The sequence below is a fragment of the Lupinus angustifolius genome, chromosome LG16 (genome assembly GCF_001865875.1).
Source record: "Lupinus angustifolius cultivar Tanjil chromosome LG16, LupAngTanjil_v1.0, whole genome shotgun sequence".
NCBI lineage: Eukaryota > Viridiplantae > Streptophyta > Magnoliopsida > Fabales > Fabaceae > Lupinus > Lupinus angustifolius.
This window is the reverse complement of record NC_032024.1, coordinates 2759349-2782820: the sequence shown is the minus strand read 5'-3', so window position 1 is coordinate 2782820 and position 23472 is coordinate 2759349. Positions and strand designations below refer to the sequence as shown.

General features: G+C 28.6%; 3 protein-coding genes across 3 annotated transcripts; 2 read left to right on the top strand and 1 right to left on the bottom strand.

Moving 5' to 3' along the window:
* On the bottom strand, positions 864 to 2945 carry LOC109329144. The gene is made up of 5 exons (XM_019562819.1): positions 2624 to 2945; positions 1759 to 2167; positions 1389 to 1568; positions 1125 to 1288; positions 864 to 981 (listed from the first exon to the last, which is right to left on the bottom strand). The coding sequence occupies exons 2-4, from the start codon at positions 2129 to 2131 to the stop codon at positions 1134 to 1136; spliced, it is 708 nt and encodes a 235-aa protein (XP_019418364.1). The 5' UTR covers positions 2132 to 2167; positions 2624 to 2945; the 3' UTR covers positions 864 to 981; positions 1125 to 1133.
* On the top strand, positions 8806 to 10855 carry LOC109329163 (CASP-like protein 2B1). The gene is made up of 3 exons (XM_019562837.1): positions 8806 to 9240; positions 9315 to 9447; positions 10363 to 10855. The coding sequence occupies exons 1-3, from the start codon at positions 9059 to 9061 to the stop codon at positions 10609 to 10611; spliced, it is 564 nt and encodes a 187-aa protein (XP_019418382.1). The 5' UTR covers positions 8806 to 9058; the 3' UTR covers positions 10612 to 10855.
* Positions 21488 to 22153, top strand: LOC109329201. The gene has a single exon (XM_019562872.1). It carries the CDS (start codon positions 21488 to 21490, stop codon positions 22151 to 22153), a length of 666 nt encoding a protein of 221 aa, XP_019418417.1.

Here is a 23472-nt window from a genome sequence, read left to right as displayed (position 1 = left end):
ATGCTTTCTCCATTCTACACGTGTCCCACATTTTGTATCTCATTGTATCTCAGTCTAATAAAAATTTGTCATATATTTGGAGAAAAAAATTAAATAAAAAACATAAAATAATATTTTTATATTATTTGGTGAGATATGGTTAACTTGGGATATAAGGACAAGAAATTTTGGTACAGAGTATCATGTTTCTTCTACTCACAGTTCATTTATCTTTCACAATAAACTATTACAATATGATTAAGCGAAAATCTGGTGCAATGAATTGCTCATATTCCTAGATCTATTTTTTCACTTAGTCTTTTTCCTTACATTTCCCTTTTTGGGAAACTAGCATTTTTTCCCACAGAGGTTACATTATTATCTTACTAAGTGAAAATCTCTGACATGAATTATAAAGTACTAAAGGAAACAACATAAATGTGTGCTGAAAATGCAAGCAACTATATAGTGGATTTTTAAAGAATAACAAAAGGATAAGATCCATAACAGCAGGGGTATAAGTATATTTATCTAACTACAAATATGAAAATATGTGAATTGGCTCAACTAGTGAAGTTCCTTACACTGCACATGCTAATATGTAAAGAATAAAAGAAATATCAGTCTAGTAAGATCCATCATAATCATCTATTTAATTGGTGATCACCATTCACCCCGTCACAGTATTGCCAATTCCATCAAAATATAAAACTTTCCACTGATCGGAAACACAAAAACAAAATAATTTGTTATGATATTTTTATCCTTTCTATCTATAATGATATTATACTTCTACCTTTTAAAAGAAATGCAAAACCAAGAAGGAGGGTATCGTTGTTAAAAAACTATTTCCCATTTTTGTGTAGTTTTGCTGTAAGCCTGTAATAAACATGGAGGTCAAACCAGCCAAATAACATATCAAACACTTTTATTCGATATGAATATGGTCACTGAGAATTACTACTTGACCAACTCTCTTCTCAAAAGCCATGATAGGTTTACCTGAAAGTTAATGACATAATTGCTTTAGCAAAAGCAAAATTATACATGTAAAGATTACTTTTAACACAAATATAATTAGTTTCTTTATCTAAGTTCAGAGATATTAAACTGTTTGTAGTGAACCATATGCTTTCACGGTTCACCTCAGCTAGTTAGCTAGAGGCTATAAAACTCTCCCTGACAAGTAGATGAATCTCTTCTGGATGCAAATTGCGATCCTTCTCGCCTATAGAATCTTCTGATGGAGAATTTCTCGATCGAGCAACGCGCTTGACACGATTCAAACGCAAGGATTTTGGTGTACTCCCTGAATTAATTCAGAACATTAATGATTAAATGTGCCAATTTCCCTAAAAGGATATTTTCTTAAACATTTCTCTTTAACCAAATAATAATCATTTACTCACCATAATCACCAGCTATTACATCTTCCTCTGTTATCAACTCTGCTGCAACCTGATGAGTACCAGCTAGGTCATTGTTAGGACATGTCACATTTCGTGCAAGCCGTCTAATATGACTCAGACGTAACCTTCCCGATGAATTCGCCAGATTATGATCTAGAGTTTCCAAATGACTTGATGATCCTATTGGTTACATTGCAGCACCAACAAGTCAACAACAATAATAATAAACCCGTAAATCTTTTAGTTTCTATATAAACGATAACAAAAGCCTTTTTCCACTAAATGACGTCATTATCTTCTATCATAAATTTTAGAATATCGAACAACAAAATATAAGTGTTTGTCCTTTATGCTCAAAAGAAAAACTAACCTTCATCAACTTTGGTTCCCAAATTTAATGTTTCTAGTCCTTGGTTGATGTCATGTTGAGTAATGCCATGACATAAGGCACTATAGTCCATTGAGGTAGAAGAAGTAACTCCTTGAAACTCATCACTAGTACTGGCTTCACCTGCACTTGATTCTAGTAACTGATGTTGATGAGAAAAAGGAACGAATGGAGCATGAGCATTGGCAGCTCTCATTCTTCGAAGCTGGTAATTTCTTCGGCGTCTGGCTAAATGCATTTCCCTTTGTTCTTGAGTCATGGATTGTCTTCTTTGCCGATCGCGAATTCGCCTCCTCTCCCTTTCTTGCTCTCTCTGCATTGTCCTCAAATCTGTTCTCTCTGGAAACCCTTCCATGATACTCACCCTTGTAACCTTTCTTCTAAACACAACCTATCAGTATTTTCAAAACTATAAGTAACAATACTAATTGTTGATCTCAACAAATTGAGATTGTTCTTCTGAATATACACACACTGACACTGATTTCTTCATAATCATTCAACCAAAACAACAACAACAACAACAAAAGAATTGAATCAAAATAAAATTGATATGTCATTAGTCACATTCATATGAAATTCATGAAAATCTGGCAGAGCCTATTACAATATAGCAAATTACAGATAATAATCATGATAAATGAGAATTTAAACAATCCTGATTCTGGAAATAAAACCCACAAATATCATATTAAATAAAAAAAAGGGCTATTCACAAAATTGAAAATCAAAACAATTTCAAATTCTTTTTCTTCTCAGAAGCTAATACTTAATTTACAATTTGTGAAATTGAAAACTTATATTTGTGAATTGAGCAATGAAAACTGGAAAAAAAGACATTTTTTACCTGTTCACTACAGATCTGAGTACTGGGGAAACATAGCGAAGCAATTTGTCTATGTACTTAAGGGAATTAAAAATGTCATGAACGATGATATATAAATGGAAATGAATATTTATTTTTATTAAATTTAATTAATAAAATTATTGTAATTTTTTTTTTGGGTTGAAATTTGCATGAGACAAATTTCATGGACTTCCCTTGCTTCTGCATCCCATAAAAACGGTGGCTTCTAATTCTGAATCTGAAGCTATAAACAAGGTCCAATAACATGCATCATCTCTAATTTTGTAATTGATGATATTATTTTTCTTTAAAATTTAGTAGCTAACCCAAACTATAAGGAATTTATTTAAGGAGTTTTAAGTTTTAACATCATGTTTTCCTTAGAACGGCATTTACGTTTCTAGGTGACAAGTTTTTAACATAAGTTTTTTGTATTTATTGTCGTTGTGTATGTTTTTATTCCCCAAAGGATTATTATCTATAATAGGGTTTAATGTAGTTTAATAATATTATATATGAGAAAGACGATTAAAGTTGATATGAATATTTTAAGAATTGACATATGGAGACATAATAAGGTATACATGGATTAAAAGTGTTTTTATTATATTGACACCATATGAGGAAGTCGGTTAAAAAGTTGATACAAATATTTTAAGAGTTAACATAAGGTGACATGATAGGGTATGCATGGAAAATAATTTGAATGTATGAATGGTCACCTTATTTATATGTCATAAGTCTGTCGCAATCATAACCCAAAGGAAACGTTGCAAAGTTAAACTATTACCAAAATCCTACATGCCAGAATTTACCATCATATTTGTTTAGGATACTGGAAAAGAACTAATATGACTAAGGTTCCTCCAAAAAAATTAGAACATTAATTTTTAATTCCTCTGTCATTTCTAATAGAATTTGATGACAATCACACATGTTACCTTAGAATTAGGATCATTTTAGCTTGAAGTCTTGAACTTTTAAGTTGTAATTCGGTTTTGATGAATTATTAGGATTTTAGGTTTGTTTTGGTGAGGGAAATGGAAAAGATCGGAAGGGGGAAGTGTCACAAGCAAGAATGCTTGATAAGCTAGTGTTATTCGCCACAAGCTAGGAAGCTTGATAAGAATTCACCAATGGTGGCCACAGCCAACAATGAAGGTTTCTCAAAATTAAACTTAACTTTTATTAATGATCAAATAAAATATAAATAGGCAATGAGTTTAAAATCTATGAACTGTTTTACACTGTCAGCACATCATCCACCATTGATTTGTAATACTTTTGTTTGAAAGTCAATACTAACAAACATATGAATGGTGAGGATTTGCGTAAAAATTACTTACACTGTCAGTGTATACATATTAAATCTATAGGCAATTTGTCTTGCCAAATAAAGATAAGACTAAGATATAATCCTAATTATCTTCTAATAAACAAAATTAAATTCCTAATTAATCATATAGATAAGATCCTAACTGATTATGTTCATCAAATTAGGTTGGTTGAGTTGAAATTGTTTGTTTGACTTGGTCTCTATGTTTTTGTTTGATCTCCGATGCCAAAGGTTGTTAAATTCAATTTGACATGTGGCTGTCTGAATTGTGATTATTAAATCAACTTAATCTCACATTATCTCTAAGCAAGAATATGAGATTAATTCTCATAAATCAAGCATGTTGGATTTCAGACCTTTATGTCCACATTATCTTCTTTAATTAATTTCCCAACCCATATCACATGAATAATTGAAATAAACACTTGAACATTTAAATGAAATAACTCCTAAGACAGAATTAAATCCTAAGACTACCCATGAGAATAAATTCTCATTTATTAAACTTAAGCAAATAAATAAATAAACTAAAAACTTTCGTAATTTCCTTCCAAGAATATGAACTCCAAGTAACTCTCATAATTATAAGATTGTCCTCCATAAATCATAGGTTACCTTTCGTTTATATTTATGCATACTCAAGATGATTAGTTTATAATAAATAATAGAAAGATAACATAGAAAAGATTTGTAAAGGATCATATTAAGATAAGTTATATTTTGTAAGATAGAGAAACTATTGTGGCTCATAAATAACAAATAGGTACGGGTTAACTTGTTTCATTTTACCTATGGCCGGAAACGAATTGAACTGAGTCGAATCAGATTTCAGCTCGGCTCAGCTCGATAATGATTGACTCAGTTCAAAACTCGATTCGAGTTCGATATGAGTTATTTTTAGCTCGAATTCGGCTCGGTTAAAGAATCATTCAGTTCAGTTCGAATAGTTCATTTGGACAACTCAAATAATTAACTAAAATTTGAAAAATACTTCAAAAGTTATATATATATATAAATATAATCATTTATATATATATATATATATATAATAATAATAATAATAAATATAAAAAAAATAATGTATGAGTCATAATAAACATAAAAATTAGTTTATATAAATATACATGTATGTATGTATATAAATAAATAATTAAGTATATATATATATATATTGAGCTAGCTCATGAACCAAACGAATCGAACTATATCCAACTCAAGTTTAGCTCATTTATTTAACGAGCTCAATTTCTAGCTCGAGTTCAGCTTATTTGGTTCATGAACCAAGTTTATCGAGCTAAATAATAAATCGAGTTTCAAATGGATACCGAGTTAGTTCGGTTCATTATCAGTTAGAATTCTACCATCCAAATTATCATATTATGTCATTTTAAAACGAGCTAATAGGTTACCGATTTTAGAACACAACAAGAAAGAAGTGTAGATAAAAAAATGTCTAACAACTATGTGGGCATGTTTGAGCTTAGTTTCTGATCCATTTTTTGAGCTTGGGCCACCTTCATCATTTAGTGTTTTGGCATTGGGCTTCACCCTTCGATATCTCTTGAATTACACTTTTTGGTGGGATGTGTTACGCTGACTCTGAAATTGCACGATAATAATATTCTCACACCTTTTATTATATGAAGCATGTTACATATCAAATACTTCATTATTGGTAAGTAGTTCACGTGCCTTTAAGCAAGTTCTCATGTAGTGCTTTTATAAGATAATGAACCATATAGTATAGCCAAACTATCTTATTACGATTTACGAGTCTTTATGTGATAGATATAATGTCAAATTGGTGCTTGTTAGAAAGTTGTGCTTCTTTTTTTGTTATAACAGAAATAAAAAACACAAGAGATTAATATCATATCCCTCATGTAGCTATTTTGATTGGGTACAAAATTAAGATCCTCTGTGCCCAAATGTTCCTGTCTCATATCCCAACTCAATCAAATTGCATTAAATAATATAAAATATATATTTTTTTTATTTTTTGTTTTAAGTATGTGTCAATTTTCAATTGGCTTGGGACACAATGGACCATAAAAAATGAGATATTTTTCACTTATAAACTCTCTCACTCATCATCATATTTGCTCACTGTGTGACTTCTCCTAAGAGTATTGGGTATACCAGAACTAAGACATTAGGTCTAAGGATCCATCCACTTATATGTTATTTAACTCATCTATTTTTGCATATGAGACTTCTTAATTCACACTTGGTTGTTTGGTTACACCCCCAAGACTTTTAATCAAAATCCACAACTAATTTTGAGTACATGGAACAAGTCCTGAATTCTTAAGGATTGCCCTCCCAAGAGGCATGGAACATGGAGTGATAGACTGATACATTCATTTTTCAGTATGAATCAGCTACACTACTTTCTATCTTTTTCAACCCAACACGCTTCCCAAAGGACCTCATCTTTGTACACCTTCTCACCCTCTACCCAAAGCAGATTTTTTTTATACATTGTAAATAAACAAACAAGAAATAAAGAAAAACTAAATCATATGGGTAAGATAATCATATGGGTAAGAAAATCATATGGGTAAGATCTATATGCAAGATAGAAACTCTATTATAGATATAGAATCCCAAAATCTCTGCACCATCAAATTTCCTAGGAGATTTTGAAGCACCATGAAATAACTGAAAATTAGATTCAAAACTATGGTTTTAGAAATCTTCACAACCACATAATAATATTAATTATAATTACATCGATTCTATTTTCTCACAATTATTTGAGTAGGGATAGGATTCTCTCCATTTCCCTAAAGAAAATTGAAGGGTTGATTTTGTTAATTTCATTCAAAAACTGGTTATTTCCATTTTATTAAGAAATGTTCAGATATATTAGACATTTCCAATCCTAGGTTGATAGAATTGAACCTCTCAAAATTTTGTTAGGAAAGGAAGAGGATTGCCGAATTAAATGTTTGATTACAACCTTACAATTTATTATGGTAATTAAGCAAGTGTTACGGACATGTTAGTTACTAGTTAGTGAATGAAGTAGTTGATATGTATCTTCATTTATGCTTGGTAAGTTGCTATGGCTTGCAATCTAGTGGCGTGTAAATTCTCAATTCTTTATTTATGAGGAAAATACATGCATGATTTGGTAAGACATTATCCTAATAATAAATGGTCTTAAATGATTCATCCATCAGTTTTTTCTCATGCTGAAGTATTCAACAATGATATTTCTACACTTAGGCCAAACAAGTGAATGTCATCGTTATTCTTCTTTTTCATGCACGTTTCTACCACAGGTAAGTTTTTATGTGGATACCAAATCCTTTTTCCAAACTCCAAAATAAATGGTAAAAACTTCAACCCATGTCTCCCTCTACCATCTTTTTTTGGTATGGTCTATACAAAAGAAAGAAATGGGTATCACTTGTCCCCAAATTGTGTTCTCAAACTTGTTTCATTCATTCATATTTTAACACATAATAAAAAATAACATGCAATATACACTTTATTTCTCATTACCTATTTTTTTTTAAATAAATGGCAGAATCTCATATGATAGGACATAATTTAGGGATAACTCATACTCATCCAAAAGAAAGTAGCATTAATTTAACCATGCAGTCTTTACATAGGGACAAGCATCATTTGTCCCAATTTAGTGTCTTCACGAATTAAAAAGTAACACATAAATAAATTTAAATTTTATAAAAACAAAATGCTATATTTTTATATTAGTTGTTCAAACCTAATTGAAGTGAGACAAAATTTGGGAACATGGGTCAAGGTCTAGGACAAAGGATTTGCATCCCTTAAATAATAAGAATCTTTTGTTCTAATGAGACAAATGCTTCAAAAATAAACAAAAAAAATTACAATCTTTTATATGCATTTATCATTTAATTACCACGAAATAATATTTTGTCATTAAAAATAAAAGGATGATAAGATTTGAGATATGGGTGAATTATAGGATTTAGGACATGATCTATGATAATATATATTTGCTCTATTGGAATGGACAACCACATACCCTAAACAATGATTAGTTTGAGACAAGAAAATTGGTTATTACAAAAAAAAATTAAAACATTAGACTAAAATCAAAATTTATTAGCAACTCACAGGTAAGTGTGCAACTTTTAAGGGTGCTGAAAAATCATTAATTTAATTTAGAGTAAATTATACTTATATTCTATATAAGTTATCTTTCACTTTTCTACATTTACATAAATCCTCCTAATTTATATAGTTTCGTTATACTGATTACCTCTGTATGAAAAATAAGTGTAGTATTTTACACAAATAATATGATAAATGCAATTATGTTAAATAAAACATGGTATATTATGGAGACAAGTCCAAATAATATACAAATTAATGTATCTTTATTATTTTTTATTATAAAATGCATCATAATTCTAAAGAGATATTGTTTAAATCGCTCTTACACTATATCTTAACAAACCAAAAATAATAAAGAGATATTGTCTCTTATATTATTTGAACTTGTGTCCATAATATAACATATTTTGTATAACTAAATTGCATTTATCACATTATTTTTTTAAAAGATAGAGTGATCTGTAATAAAAGTATAAAAATTAGAGATTTATATAGGTGTAAAAAATTGAGGAGTAATTTATATATTTTCAGTAAAACTCGGAATGTCGGTATAATTTAGTCTTTAATTTATTAGGTTGGGAAACATGTTACAAGATTTCCTACTCATATTATCAAATCCTTTCTAGGGAGAAGAAACTATTACTTGTTTCTAGAAAAAAATAAAGGAGCACTAAAAACTGCATTTTCCTTTTCATTTAATTTAACCAGAGGTGATAGCAGACTCATTTAATGACCCTTGTATGTAAAGGCTGAAATACATTTGTCTATACCTGTTCTCTGTCCACTTAGCCACAAGCTTTGACTGCATATCACACTGTCATACATTAAGCCTCACCATCACTATTTTGGAAATTCAAAGAACAAAAAAACTTGTGTCTATATAAGTAGTGAAGAGTTCATTGTTGGTGTCCATCATAAGTGTAACTGGTTTTCTTATTGTGTTAACTTTTTTGTTGTTTCTGAGGATTGGTTTTAGAGGTGAAAAAATGAGTTCTTTGGGTAACAGAAAAGTATTGGATATGAGGATTAGGATAATTGAGTTGGTGTTAAGGTGTGTGATACTTGGCCTAGGAATTCTTGCAGCTTTGCGTATAGGAACTGATACCCAAGTTAGAGAGATTTTCTCATTTCAGAAAAAAGCTAAATTTACTGACATGAAGGCATTAGTGTAAGTTCTCTAATCTTCTATTTTGGTTATTGCAGGCTTTGTTTTCATAATTTTGATGGCCAAAAACTTTGCAGGTTTCTTGTTATTGCTAATGGTTTAGTTGCTTGCTACTCATTAATCCAAGGGCTGCGTTGTGTTGTGAGTATGGTTAGGGGAAGTGTACTCTTCAGCAAGCCCTTGGCTTGGGTCATTTTTTCTGGTGACCAGGTACATTTATTTGTTTATGGGTTTTGTGTTTTGAAAATCAATTTTTGAACATCTTATTTGATATTGTGTACATTTTATCTTTATCTTTTAATTACCCTTCACTTTTGTGAATATGTGCATTTCAAACATGCATAAAAAAGGGGCACATAAGTGTGTCACTCTATGTGTCAATCATAGCAAGTGACACATGTAATGATACACTTTGTGGGATAGAAGATACCTTTCCTCAAGGACACCATGGTGTCCCTCTTTTGATGTTCAAGAAACATTATTGTTAAGTCATATATGCAAAGGAGACTAAATTTCTCTTCATTATGACCAATGACCATAACAATTACCCAAATTTGAAAGTACGAGATTAACCAAGTAGAATAATGAATCCATATCTAAGTACTTGGGGAAAACCATCATTAGAGAGGGTGGTATTTGATTGATTCATCTGATCAACTAAATATTCAAACATTTGATTCTGCTGTGCCATATATGCTCTTTGCATGCATTCCCTATGTCAGGATCAGAGTAGGGTCAGTTTTGATATTGTTGGAAATTTAGGCTCAAATTTGAATATCATGCCATAATGATCTCAAGTTTGTCCTATCAGGCAAAGGGTAACAGGTATTGTGGGACATATTTAGGGAACATGCTTAATTTTTTTAAAGAGTGGAGGGTCATTCACCATAAGCCATGCTTAAAACCATGGTTACCAGATGAAAATAGTTATATCTTTCAGCTTATTTCGATTTATTGAATAAACGTTTAATTAAGTTATTTACTCGAAACGTTTAATTAAGTTATCTTGTCTCTAACCCGTAGTCTAATGTATTGTCAAGATTTTATTGATTATCTCTTCTAGACGTCTCCACACAATTATTTCTCTTTCTCGAAAGCGACCGAAAACTTTTTCTATTCATGCAGGTAATGGCATATATAACAGTGGCTGCAATAGCAGCTGCAGGGCAATCAGCTGTATTTTCAAAACTGGGTCAGCCAGAACTGCAATGGATGAAAATATGTGACATGTATGGGAAATTTTGCAACCAAGTGGGAGAAGGGGTAGTGTGTGCTTTTGTAGTTAGTCTTAGTATGGTGATCTTGTCTTGTATTTCTGCTTTCAGTCTCTTTCGTTTGTATGGTGCTAACAAAAAAAATAGTACATCTTGGTAGGTTAGAAAATAGAAACTACCATTGTTTCATGTTAAATAACCTGTTACTCATACCCATGGTTTCATGTTTTTGTTTTTATTTATGTTAGTCTTAGTATTCAGTCTCAACTACCTTTGTTTCATGCTTTTGTTAGCCATAGTATGATGGTCCTGTCTTGTGTTTCTGCTTTCAGTCTCTTCAGTTTGTATGGTGCTAGCAAAAACAAGAGTACCTCTTGGTAGGTTTGCAACTACCATTGCTTCATGTTACATAAAAAATATGCTTAAATAATCTCTAGCAGATCAAACAAGGAGATATTTTACCAATAAGTTGTTGTCTAATAGTACAAGGTTTCACTAAATTCCTAGGATAACCAAAATGATAAAGATTCAATTCTTGAGAACGACACTAGTTGGGAATGACAGTCACATACTTTGAAAGAGATTAGTTCTTTATTAAGAAGAGTGAGAGAATAGTATTGGTAGTAAAAAAACAAGAAGATACTTTAGGAGAAAATATAAATAATTTTTATATGTAGTTAAATTTTAAAGATTTTTTTTATAAAAGGGGTAAAGTAATTTAAGTTTCTTAGGTAGTATTCATCATGATAAGCTTTTAGCTTTCTATACTTGGTAGCTTATATTTGATGAGGAAAAAATAAAAAAAATATTGTAGTTTTTGAAAATGAAGATTGTGACTTCAGAAATTTAGCTCAACTTTCTACATGACTAATCTTTGATTTGAAAAAGAGTTTGTAGTTTTCAATAACCAACCTTCATTTTTATTTATTTATTCTTTATATAATGGATTTAGGATGATGGTGGATATAAACCATGTTTTACATTTTCAGGTTATGATCACCTATTTCTTTCCTTATGAACCATGTGATTATATATTTGGCTCATGTGATGAACATTATTTCTTTCCTTCCCTCAAAATCTAATTATATTGGAAGAAGTGGTTTGTCTTGTATTGTGCCTAGCTAGTATGTAAAGGATTCAAATCCTAGCAACTTGCTTGAGAGACTAAGGTTGAATTTATTTACTCTCCTAAAATTCCAATTTTATAAGAGCATCATGAGGTGTATTGTCCTTCTTAAATACTTTATATTAAAGAGAAAAGTTGATACTTAAATGGAAGAATAAATTAAGAATATAAAAAAATTCATACATTATTTAAGCATATATATTTTAAATACAAGTTTCAAATATATTTAGAATGAAATTTGAACGGTGAAAACAATTAAATGTAATTAATACAATGAATTTGAAGATATTTTTTCAAACAAATAATTTGAATACCAAAAAATATGAATCAAATACTTTGAACTATAAATCAAAGGAGACGAAAATAGTATATGAATAGAGGAATAAAATATATGTGTCAAATGCATTTAAATAATTAATTCGGGGATGTATATCCCAAAAATTAACTTGAATGCTTATCTCTAATTAATATTATTTTACCAACCAAATATAATTAATATTAGAAATTGGTACAAGGAAAATTTTGAATGGAAAACTAAAATATCTAGATAAAGCAATAAATACTAGAAGATACTTTGGGGGAAATCACCCACAAAAAATAATTATTGATATCATTCTCTAACTTCCCTTTCATGTCCAAAGCTAAACCTAATGTTACTATCAGAAGTAAAAATCAATCAATCTTTGATGGGGCAATCTTTGATGAGATACTTATATACTTCAGAATTTAGATATAATGTGATCATCCTTTTAATTTTAAATGTAAAGCAAAAACAATAATTTATCTCTCCCAAAGATAATTTTTTTCCTAAAAAATTCTAGCAATACACTCACCTCACCAATGAAAAATTAATTTCTTTATTTTATATATTATTGTTGGTTTATAATGAGTATAAATAAGAATTCGGGAATACTAATAGCAAAATCAGAAGAATTTTTTTAAAGGTAACAACAATGTTGTGAGAACCGGACCGAACGACTCGATTAATCTGATCGCAGACCAGACTTGAAAACGTCTTTGATTTGCAGTCTTAACCGAATAAGAGTTAGACTACTTTGAATTGGAGAAAATCTGGTCTGACCATGTTAAACCGGATTAACTCGAGAAATAAATCGGATGGTTCACTTAAAAATAAGAAAAATGGAACACTTCTCTAATATTTTTGTTTTACTATGGTCCAAAAAAAAAAGATGAAGAGGTATTACCAATATTATAAAACACGAGTCAGACATCAAACCGGAAGAAATCACGTATTAGGTTTAACCGGTTTGAACGATTAAACCGTCTGATCGGACTGACTGATTTCATATATAATTTATCATTTTTATATATAAATATATAGTTATATAAAAATACAAAATTTTATATAATTAATAATTATATTGAAATAACATCTTTCCATCTTTTTTTGACTGAAGTAAAACAAATATTAGAGTTGTGTTCTAATTTTTTTTAATTTAAGCTTCCTGAGTTATTGAGTTTCAACCAGGTTTAACATGGCCGAACCGAAATTTCTCTTTTCAAAGCGGTCCAACCCCTCATTCAATTAAGACTACAAACCATAGTCGTTTTCAAGTCCGGTCAACGGTCAAACTGGTCAGACCGTCCGGTCTGGTCCAGTTATCACAACATTGGCTATTACTTCAATATAATTACATATAATTATTAATTATATAAAGTTTTCATTTATATAAAATTATATATTTATATATATAAATTATTAATTATGTACAAAATCACTCAGTCAGACCAGATGGTTTAACCGCTTAAACCAGTTAAATCTAATATGGGACCTCTCCCAATTTGATGTCCGACTCGGGTTTCACAACATTTTATAACACAATTTCTATTAATTATTATTATTTTATAAACAAAATCCCTTATTACTAAATATACTCCATTGGTTACCTATTTATTTGTTTTCAACTTCATAAAAATACAAATTAGTTAATTAATATACTTACTTCTCATAAAGCTAAGTCTCTTTTAATTTTTTATTTACCATTTCTATTTGCATTAACTATCATTAATACTAATATACTTACATTAATTTTATTTATTTTATTTTTTCATTCCTATTTAATATTTTATTTATTCACATGAGAGAAAATAATAACCACTTCAAGAAAATTATATACTGTGAATAAAGTAAAGTAAATCAATACAATCATTATATGTTTGTTAAGGAATATGTTTTATCAAAGTAATACAATAAACCAATGGGTGTTGGGTTCAAATAATACATGTTTGATTCCTCTTAAGTAAGATCTTGAGTTCGAGTCTTATGGATGAAAAAATATTCACTGGAAGAGTTAGCCCCACATACATGTAGATGTTCCTGACTTAAACATGATTATTTACAGTACGAAGATACTTGTGAGAAACTAAAAAGTAGTACAATAAAATTATATTATATCAATACTAGTGACATATTCAAAAACAAACTATTTATTGATTCTTTAATTTTTAAATAAACACATAAATAACATAATTGGTTCAGAACGTATCTGGTAGTGTCAGATTATAATGTCTATAGTTAATGGTATTTATTGATTTTACATTCTCATAACATATAACATATCAGCTTATATAGCATGAAATTGTAAAACGTTTTAGGCAGATATTATATAGAATAACCTTCAAAAAGTTGTCCAAAAATGAAGAAACAAGTAGGTAGATTGAGAATTCTACCCTGAAGGAGGTGATAAATCACATGTCATATATGCTCAAAACTTATTAGTCCCTACACTTTATTCATAAAACAAATAAATTGATTTTATTTATAAACTGAGGTTGTTAAATAAACTTTGAATTTAAATCATTCCACTCATAAAGTTGATGATTTATATATTAACTTTAATATTTAATTAATAATAGTATAAGAATCTTTTTATGGAAAAGAATAAAATATATTATTATATAAGGAAATAATTTATCTCATTCAGACAGTAAAAATATGACATAGTGTTATTTTGTTTAATTTTAAAAATATTTTTATAGGAAAATAATATATAGGACATACATCATAATTTTAGCAGCTGAATGAAATAATTTATCTCCTTATATCGTGAGATATTTTATTCTCTTTAGAATATTATACATTAATTTGTAAATATTAAACTTTTTTATATTAATATAATATTAATTAATATTATCAAACACGTCATAAACACTATCTTCTCATTTCATCCTCATCCTATGTGTGTTATATATAAGTGAAACTATTGGCGGAGTCGTAGTGTGGAGCCTTAGGTGCATTACATAATTAATTTAGTATAATCTCATTCTCTTAAAAGTTTTATTGGATTTCTAATCTCCTCACTATCATGGTAAATTTTCTCTTTATTCTCTGATTTCATTATTCCTTCTCAATTTCTTATCAATCTTGCATTTTGATGCTGCTTTGTGTATCTGTAATGGTTTTTGTTGTTGTTGATTGTAACTGAAATCCCATTGATTTATGTAAATGCTTGGTATATGTGTTTTTGTGAACAATTCATCTAAAACAAAAACTTTTTCCTATTACAAATAAAATATTGTTTTTTGAGGTTTTGTATGACTTGTTGATTTCAACACGGCTTGAAATATATCAGACCGCTTATTCATATTTATTCTGAATGAATCAAATCTATTCATGTCCCATAAATTGAAAGTGATGAAATTTCAATCAAAAAAGAAAAAAGAACGAAGTAATATATTTGTCTTTCCACTTTGTCCCAAACATGTGATTTTAATTCCAATTACATTTGTTATTTGAACTTCTCATCCACTCGCTCTCTAGCCAAAAAATGTATGGAAGGTTTTGACATCATTTATTATTTATATTTAATCATTATTATTTTAAATAAAAAATAATTTAAATAAATGGTAGATGATTTAGTAATTATGTACAAAACTTTTTACTAATATTATATAAATATTAAAATCTTACTTAAAAAGGTCTTAGCTGAGATTGTGTATATATTTATCATTCTTTATATTTATATTTAGTGTAAGAATTTTATATACTGACACCTCATGGTTGGATTAATCTTAATTTGTTGGATTTAACAGACTACTTCAAGGCGCGTGGCAGATAGGAAAGTGGCAAGGTTTGAGAGGAGTGCTCTAAAGAAAAGCTCAAAGAAAGGATACCCACTTGGCAGCATCCTTCTTGGCTTATTTGCCTTCATAGTCGTTGGATCATGTATGTTCTAATCTTCATTTTCGTTTTCTAAAAGTTTAAAATTTATACATGATAGTGTAAAGTAAAGTTTTGTAAATTGTCAGTAAATTATTCACAAATGGAATTGATTTGTAATACTTTTATTTAAAAGTCAATATCAACTAACATATAAATATTAGAGATTCACTGACAATATAAAAATACTTACATTGTTACTTACATTGTCAGTGTATACCTATTAAATTCATATCAATAACCAAAAACATTTTAGTTTTTAAATGATGCATTATAAAACTCAGCTAGTTTAAGCATTTAATCAATGTTATGTACATGAATGTGTCCTAACTTTTTTTTTTGTCAAATTTGTTAATTCTCTTGGATTTCTTTGATTCACTCTTATCTTATATTAGGATTGAAAATGAGTAGAGTTTTACTGGATTGGGTTCGACTTATTAAGGATTTATTCCCATTTGAATTTCAAACTAAGTTGCAAACTATTTTTTAAACTCATTATCAGTTCAATTGAAATTTATGAGTTTTTGACTAGTTAAGAAACTACATTTATTGTCATTTAATAGATTATCACAATGGCACATTGTATTTTATATCTAAATATTATACAGATACACGTGTGTACATATTTATGTATATACATAAAGAGAAACAACTTTTAAATCAATTTATTAGAAATATTAATTTTATTATATTTAATATAAGAAAAAATGTATGCATCTATTAGAGTTTTATACACTGACAGTCTATCATCTAGCATTCACTTTAATTATCATTGACTCTTTAAAAAAAATACAAATAGATGATAGATGATTTACTAACTATATATTAATCTTTCTACTATTAGTGATATATATTACACTCCATTCATATTAATATAATTGGTATATATAATTATAAAATACTTTTTAGAATATATATTATTATATATTACATTATCTATATTATATAATAATTAAAAATTAATTTTTTAAATATATATTATCTATATATGTATACATTGTTTATATATTTATATATGTATGCCTATACATTTAATACTTATAAATTTAAAGATTTTATCTCAATATATCTATGTAGTTATCTCAAGTTTGATTAGTTTATTTACTCAGCAATTTTTAGTTCAAAATGACCTTGTTTGGTTCAAATTTGATTTATTGTTAGCCCTTACTAATTAAGAATTGTACTCACACAAAAAAATAAAAAGAACAGAGCTAGCTTTACATTATACTAGACTCATGAGCCAACCAAGATTGGATAACTGAGTTGTGAAATTATTCCTTCTATCAATGTCTTCAATTAATTTTGTAATGTGATTTAGTTTAAAGTAATAAAGGATATATCATGTAAAATTTCAATTGTTTGACATTACTTTTCAATTAAAGATGCGCGACTGATTTTCTTTGTTCACAGCTTTGTTTCAGATCATAAGGAGTGCTACAAATCGTGGGATTGCATAAGTTGGAGGAAATTAAATGGTGAATATTTACAAAGAAAAAAATATATATCTGGAAAATAACATAGCTCCATTTACATCAACATTATGTTGATAAAGAATGAAATGTGAACAACATTGCTTTGCTAATGAATAAATGTTTGAATACTATATATGTCAGTGTATTCGCCCCTCTTATTTCTAATCCTTTATGCTCAATGACCTATCATTGCATTGTTTATTCTATGTGCATTCATTCACTTGTTATTTTAAACCACAATTTGTGCTCATATTTAAGACAAATCCTGCTATTTTCTTAGGATAATATGTCCAAATGTGGCTACATTCACAAAAGCGACATTCTAGATAGTAGTAAAGAGACTTGACTTTTCACAAAATTTATCATTATTTGTGGTCAAAATTAATATCATTGACTAATTAAACGTGGTTCTTTGTGGCATTGTGATAAACGCCCAAACATGGTATAGTCATGTTCCTTAATTTGATCCGGCAGTGGTATTCGTCTTTACGTGGTAGAAGTTATTTTCCGTTTAAACAATGGTGTCTTGATCCGGCATTTTGTATTTGTAATCAGTCTATTAGAAACAATTTGTAACTTCCTTATTATGGGTTAGCACCCCTTATGCTTTTTTAATATAATGTTCTTTGCTGTTTTAAAAAAAAAAGTTCCTTAATTTGATTACATAGAAATAACTCACAACATTTTTTTTAGTATAACCAAGAGTATTATTGGTAATAAACTAATCTATGTGATGTTTGAGTGCCCTACCTAACATGCACCTTAATGCATCTAGTTTTTTTCAATATATAAAATGGTGAAAATAGTTCATGTGGTGCTATTTGCCTAATATGTTTTTGATATATTTTCTACCAATTTATCAATAATATAATGGGTAAGAATTGTCAAAAGTGTATCTCAATCATGCTTAGTGATGTTTTAGGTTTAGCATTAGTATGAGTTTAATCATGCTTACTAATAGTTCAAGGCTTTATATAGTCAAATGTGCTATGATATTTTGTTTAATATTCTTTTTTCATCTCTCATTTCTCTTATTGGATCTGTTATGAATCTTCACTAAAAAATTATAATATTTACACGATTTATCAATTACATATTATTATGATACATATTATATGCACAACATAATACTCTCTCAAAAAAAAAAAATATTACATATTGTATCTAGTTTTTTAAATATCTTTAAATAAATTTCCACGTCAAACAAGATTTATAAATATATAAGGTGAAACACAAGAAAAGGGTAAGATTCAAACCAACACATCAAGTAATAAACATCTTTTGTGAAAAGTTTATTTCAAGAGAAAATATATCATTAATATTTTATGTATTAATTATTAATATCCATTAATGGTAGATGACAATGTAAAAACCTAGCTCACATCACTTTTATACTCTTATTTCAATATCTTCACCAATGCTTTATATTATATTTATAAGCATTAATAACAATTTTTATTTTAACAATAAATTTTATCACTCAACTCATATTATAATAATAAAATATCATATAAAAAAGAGTAAATTACATTGACACCCCTGAGTTTTAGCGAAATTACACAAACCACCCCTCAATTTTCTACACATACACAAACCCCTAATTTTTATACTTTCATTACACGGATCACCCCTGCATGAGAAATAAGTGTAATCTTTTAAATAAAAAATATGATTAATGTAATTAAGTTAAACAAAACATGGTATATTATGAAGACAAGTCCAAATAATATATGAGTCGATACCTCTTTATTATTTTTGGTTCTTTACGATATAATATAAGAGCAATTTAAACAATATCTCTTTAGAATTGTTGATGCATTTTGTAATAAAAAATAATAATGATACATTGATTTGTATATTATTTGGATTTTTTCTCATAATATATGATGTATTGTTTAACTTAATTACATTTATCACATTTTTATCTAAAAAATTACACTTATTTCTCATACATGGTTGATCATTATAATAAAAGTATAAAAAATAAAAGAGGTTTGTACAGGTGAAGCTTTTATCTAAAATATTCAACATAAATTATTTTTATATTATATTTATTTTGGTATTATGTAAGTGTAAAGCGGCCAAATGAATAAAGTTATCATTTTAAAAGAAAAAGAGAAATGAGATGTTACTTTTTGTATTATCAAAAGTATTCATTAAACAGATAATGAACTAACTTTTTTTGTATGTGTGGTTATCTCTGCCACTAAACATTACTTACTATAATTGAATTCTTTATCTTTGTGTCTTTTAAAAAATTTATCTGAGTCTTATATCACTAGACTAATATTTTCCTATAAATGATTTACTACATATATAACTTAAGTCACTTGATTGGTAATAAACTCTTCCTTTTCTTTTTATTTCTTCCTATCAACTTTTAACATAATTATACCTATGATCAGATATTACACTTTATTCAATATGATTATAGTCATATATCTATTAAATAATTTAATAATGTATTATATATATATATATATATATATATATATATATATATTAGATTTTGAGATGATTTACATATGCTAAAAAAACGAAAAAAATATATTAACTGACAATGCATCATTCACCTAAATGTATATAAACATTGTGCGCTCATAAAATTGTATGGTTCTTTTCTTTAATTAAAAAATTACTATTTCCATCCCTCTTCTTCCATCTTCGTTGTGCTTTCCAATTAACTCAAATTCACTCAGGAATTCGCTCGAAAAAAGAGTACACTAAAATGACATCCCAATAATCTAAGAATAAATAATTGGATAGAAGTTATTTTTTTAATTACTTTAGTGTATTAATGTGTTTTCCAGCTTACAATTAAAAATAATCTTTTTCATGCACTAAAAGTTGCTCACCTGTCAGTAATAAATAATTCCTTTGAAATAGTAAAAATCATTAAAATAATGTATGTCCTTATCAAAAAATAATTTTCATATACATAATATGATCAAATATAATTCTCCGATGATGTTTAAAAAACTTATTCATCAAACAACTATATTGCCTCAAGAAAGTGGATTTGCATGGCTAGTTAAGTTTTTCTTTGTTCAATTCATAATACATAATTGGTTTCTCTTTAATTTGTATCACTAATCATCTCATACACATCTATACCATAAGTTTTATAAATATATATAAAATTGATTGGATAATATATAATCAATTATGTGAATATATCTGTTGGGATTGTTGATTATAGACCATACAGTAATTTCCTGTTATTGTGGTGGCCCTCAAATGACACCGCTTGATTGGACCGACAATCTTCACAATGCCCCCGTACATTATTGACCTAAGAGTCATGAAATCATTCTTTCTTTTACCATGTTGGAAAGGAATGCCCAATCATATTTCAAATTATATATGTCTCGTATCAATAATAATAAAATAAAAATAATAATAAAAATAAAATTTTAACTAATATGTCATGTTTTATCAATGTGTGATAAGATTTAAGATATTGTCTGGAACAACAAATCTAGAAGCTTCACGAAATTGTGACAGCTAGAAGCTTCACTTAACTTCTTCTCTAAAAATGAAAGCACCACATCCCATTCTTTACGTTAGATTCTTAATTTCTTCCAAATAATACTATTGATACTGTTGAGAGGTATCTACCTCTCATATACTACTTAAACAGGAGTTAGTAAAATTTGGCTTTCAAGATATTTAAGATTGGTCTAAGTTTCCAAAGTTTTTTTTTCTACTATAAAAGGGCAAGAGTTGTGACATATTTATTCATTACAAAATCTTCACACCAATATCAGCAAAATACAAGAGTCTTGAGTGTATTTTGGTGAAAATTTTTGTTTCATTTAATAGAGTATTTGTGATAGAAAATATTATTCTTTATCCTCATCATCTCATCATTATAAGATGATATGTTGTACTCTCCTTTTTTCATAGTGGAACTTTGTTTGTGATCATCCGTTAGTTTTTTACCTCTCACACGGAAAGGTTTTTCTACATTAAATCTTATATGTTATTCTCTTTCTTTTACTCACTTCTTTTTTGTTCGTAATTGATTTTCCGCTTGGCGCTATATCCCTAAGAGATACCTACTTGATTATCCAACAAACAATTGTTTATTTAGGCTTACTATAAATAGGAGAGAACTTTGAGTTCAGTGTTCACACAACACTAAAAGTACACTAAGCCACAAACAATATAGAAACAACTCATTCATTTTGTTCCAAGGGCATTCCCTATCATAAACACTAAATAGCACCTTTATCTTTTACATAAGAAGAACAAAAGGATGGATGAAAATGAAGATCAGATTCTGAAGAAATTCAACAAGTACCAGTTGTTGAAAAGAACTTCACAGTTTGTTTTCTCAGTTTCTGTCTTTTCTTTCTTTTTTTGGTACACTTCTGGCTTTTCATTACACCCTCAATCCTTCAATAATGCCTACTTCTCCACGTGCCTTTTCTCTATGTTCACTCACACCCTTGAAAGGAAATACATGTTTCTCATATGTAATGGTATTCTTGCTTTTATAGCCAAGACTTCACTCATGAATCCTTCACCACCCACATCAGCTTTTGACTTAGAGTTTAATGAAGAATCTCTTAATCTATCTGAGATAAATAATGCACCAGTTTTTGTCCCTTTCAGAAGTTCTGAGTTCCAAGAGACTGTTCCTCTTATGGTTGAAAAACAAGTACTTAATGAAGAAGTCTTAGACGCTGCTGAAGAACAAGAAGATGAAACCTTGTATACCCTAACTGAAGGAAAAGATAATGAATCTTACATTGAAGAAACAGAAAGTGAAGTGGAATATGATGAAGTAGAAGATACAACAATGAAAATCAACGAAGAGTTAATAAATACAGATGAACTGAACAGAAAGTTTGAAGAATTCATTAGGAAAATGAAAGAGGAGATTAGGATTGAAGCTCAAAGACAACTTATTGCAGTTTAGTACATCTGAATAATCTGATATAAAAGATGATAAGGAATAAATCAAGTGCTTGAGTCTATTATTGAATGACTAAGCTTATGGTTCTCTTTAGTCCTTTTTATTTAATTTTCACTTTCCTTTTGAGACTCTCATGCAGTTAGTGTAACTGTATCATGCATTCATATGCATCTTATGTTTATAAACTGGTAGTGACTTTATGTTCTCTTCTACTCTTATTTCCCTATTTGTCTCTGCTCTTATCATATTCTAAATTCACATAATACAAGTCAATCAACATGGCAATTTGGGAATGTTAAAGACTACCTTAAGAAAAAAAGTGACATGCATCATGCATGTTGATTCACGTGTTAAAACAATATCAATACAAGATTAGAATATTTAAGAAAAGGAAACATGGCCAATGTTAAACTCGTGCTCCAAACTATCAAGCTTAGTACCATTAGAATAGAAGGTGGATATTATTTTTATTGGTAATGTGGTTTTATGATCAATCAACTATGATAAGCATGGAAAAGAGAGTGGGAATGTCATGATTTTATATCTGGTCCACAACAGCTATACACTCCTATATGTTAAGGTTTAGAGCATGGTAGAAGTATCACGACCAGAATTATAACCGTATAGTCTACCAATTAGATGCAAACGTCAAAGTTTTGGAGATAAGTTATCTTTCACCCATGACGAATTGTATTTTTTGACTCATGAAATTAGAGAAAAATGTTAGACTTTAACTCTCATATTATCGTGAAAATGACAATTGACAATGAAAGAAGTAATAAATCATTCACACCATAATGAGTGACATATATTGTTATAAAAATTTAAAAAGGTGGATAGGACAATGATCATTTGTTTCAAGATAATGTTATTCTCATGTACTTAGTTAATCACACTTCACAGAATAATGTGAAATATTAATTTATGTTATTATAATATATATTTAATTAAATTAAATTTTTTAATTGAGTAGGACACTTAGACAGAAATGGGGACAGTTCACCTTCATCCTATTAATTAACCATACATCATGTTAAAATGGTAGAAACATTAAAGAAATCTTCTTGATTAATCAAGAAGTAGGAAATAATGCATGAATATTGAATGGATTGAGTAAATTCTTATCTCTCAATCTTGAAATCTGAATATGAAGCAATATTGACGCTTAACTACTATAGGCAGAAACAACTTCTTCCAAAGCTTAACCATCTATTTTGATAGAAGTTTAACCAATCAAATCAACCATAATGGATGAAAGAGAAAAATGAATCTTAATCTTGATCCTACATGACGCTTCAATGAGGAAAAATTATACACCATAA

Coding starts and splice junctions, on each gene's coding strand:
- LOC109329144 (XM_019562819.1), bottom strand. CDS start 2,131: ATGGAAGGGTTTCCAGAGAGAACAGATTTGAGGACAATGCAGAGAGAG. Junction 1,569..1,758: donor GGGAACCAAAGTTGATGAAG/GTTAGTTTTTCT, acceptor TGTAACCAATAG/GATCATCAAGTCATTTGGAA. Junction 1,289..1,388: donor TGTAATAGCTGGTGATTATG/GTGAGTAAATGA, acceptor GAATTAATTCAG/GGAGTACACCAAAATCCTTG.
- LOC109329163 (XM_019562837.1), top strand. CDS start 9,059: ATGAGTTCTTTGGGTAACAGAAAAGTATTGGATATGAGGATTAGGATA. Junction 9,241..9,314: donor ACTGACATGAAGGCATTAGT/GTAAGTTCTCTA, acceptor AAAACTTTGCAG/GTTTCTTGTTATTGCTAATG. Junction 9,448..10,362: donor TCATTTTTTCTGGTGACCAG/GTACATTTATTT, acceptor CTATTCATGCAG/GTAATGGCATATATAACAGT.
- LOC109329201 (XM_019562872.1), top strand. CDS start 21,488: ATGGATGAAAATGAAGATCAGATTCTGAAGAAATTCAACAAGTACCAG.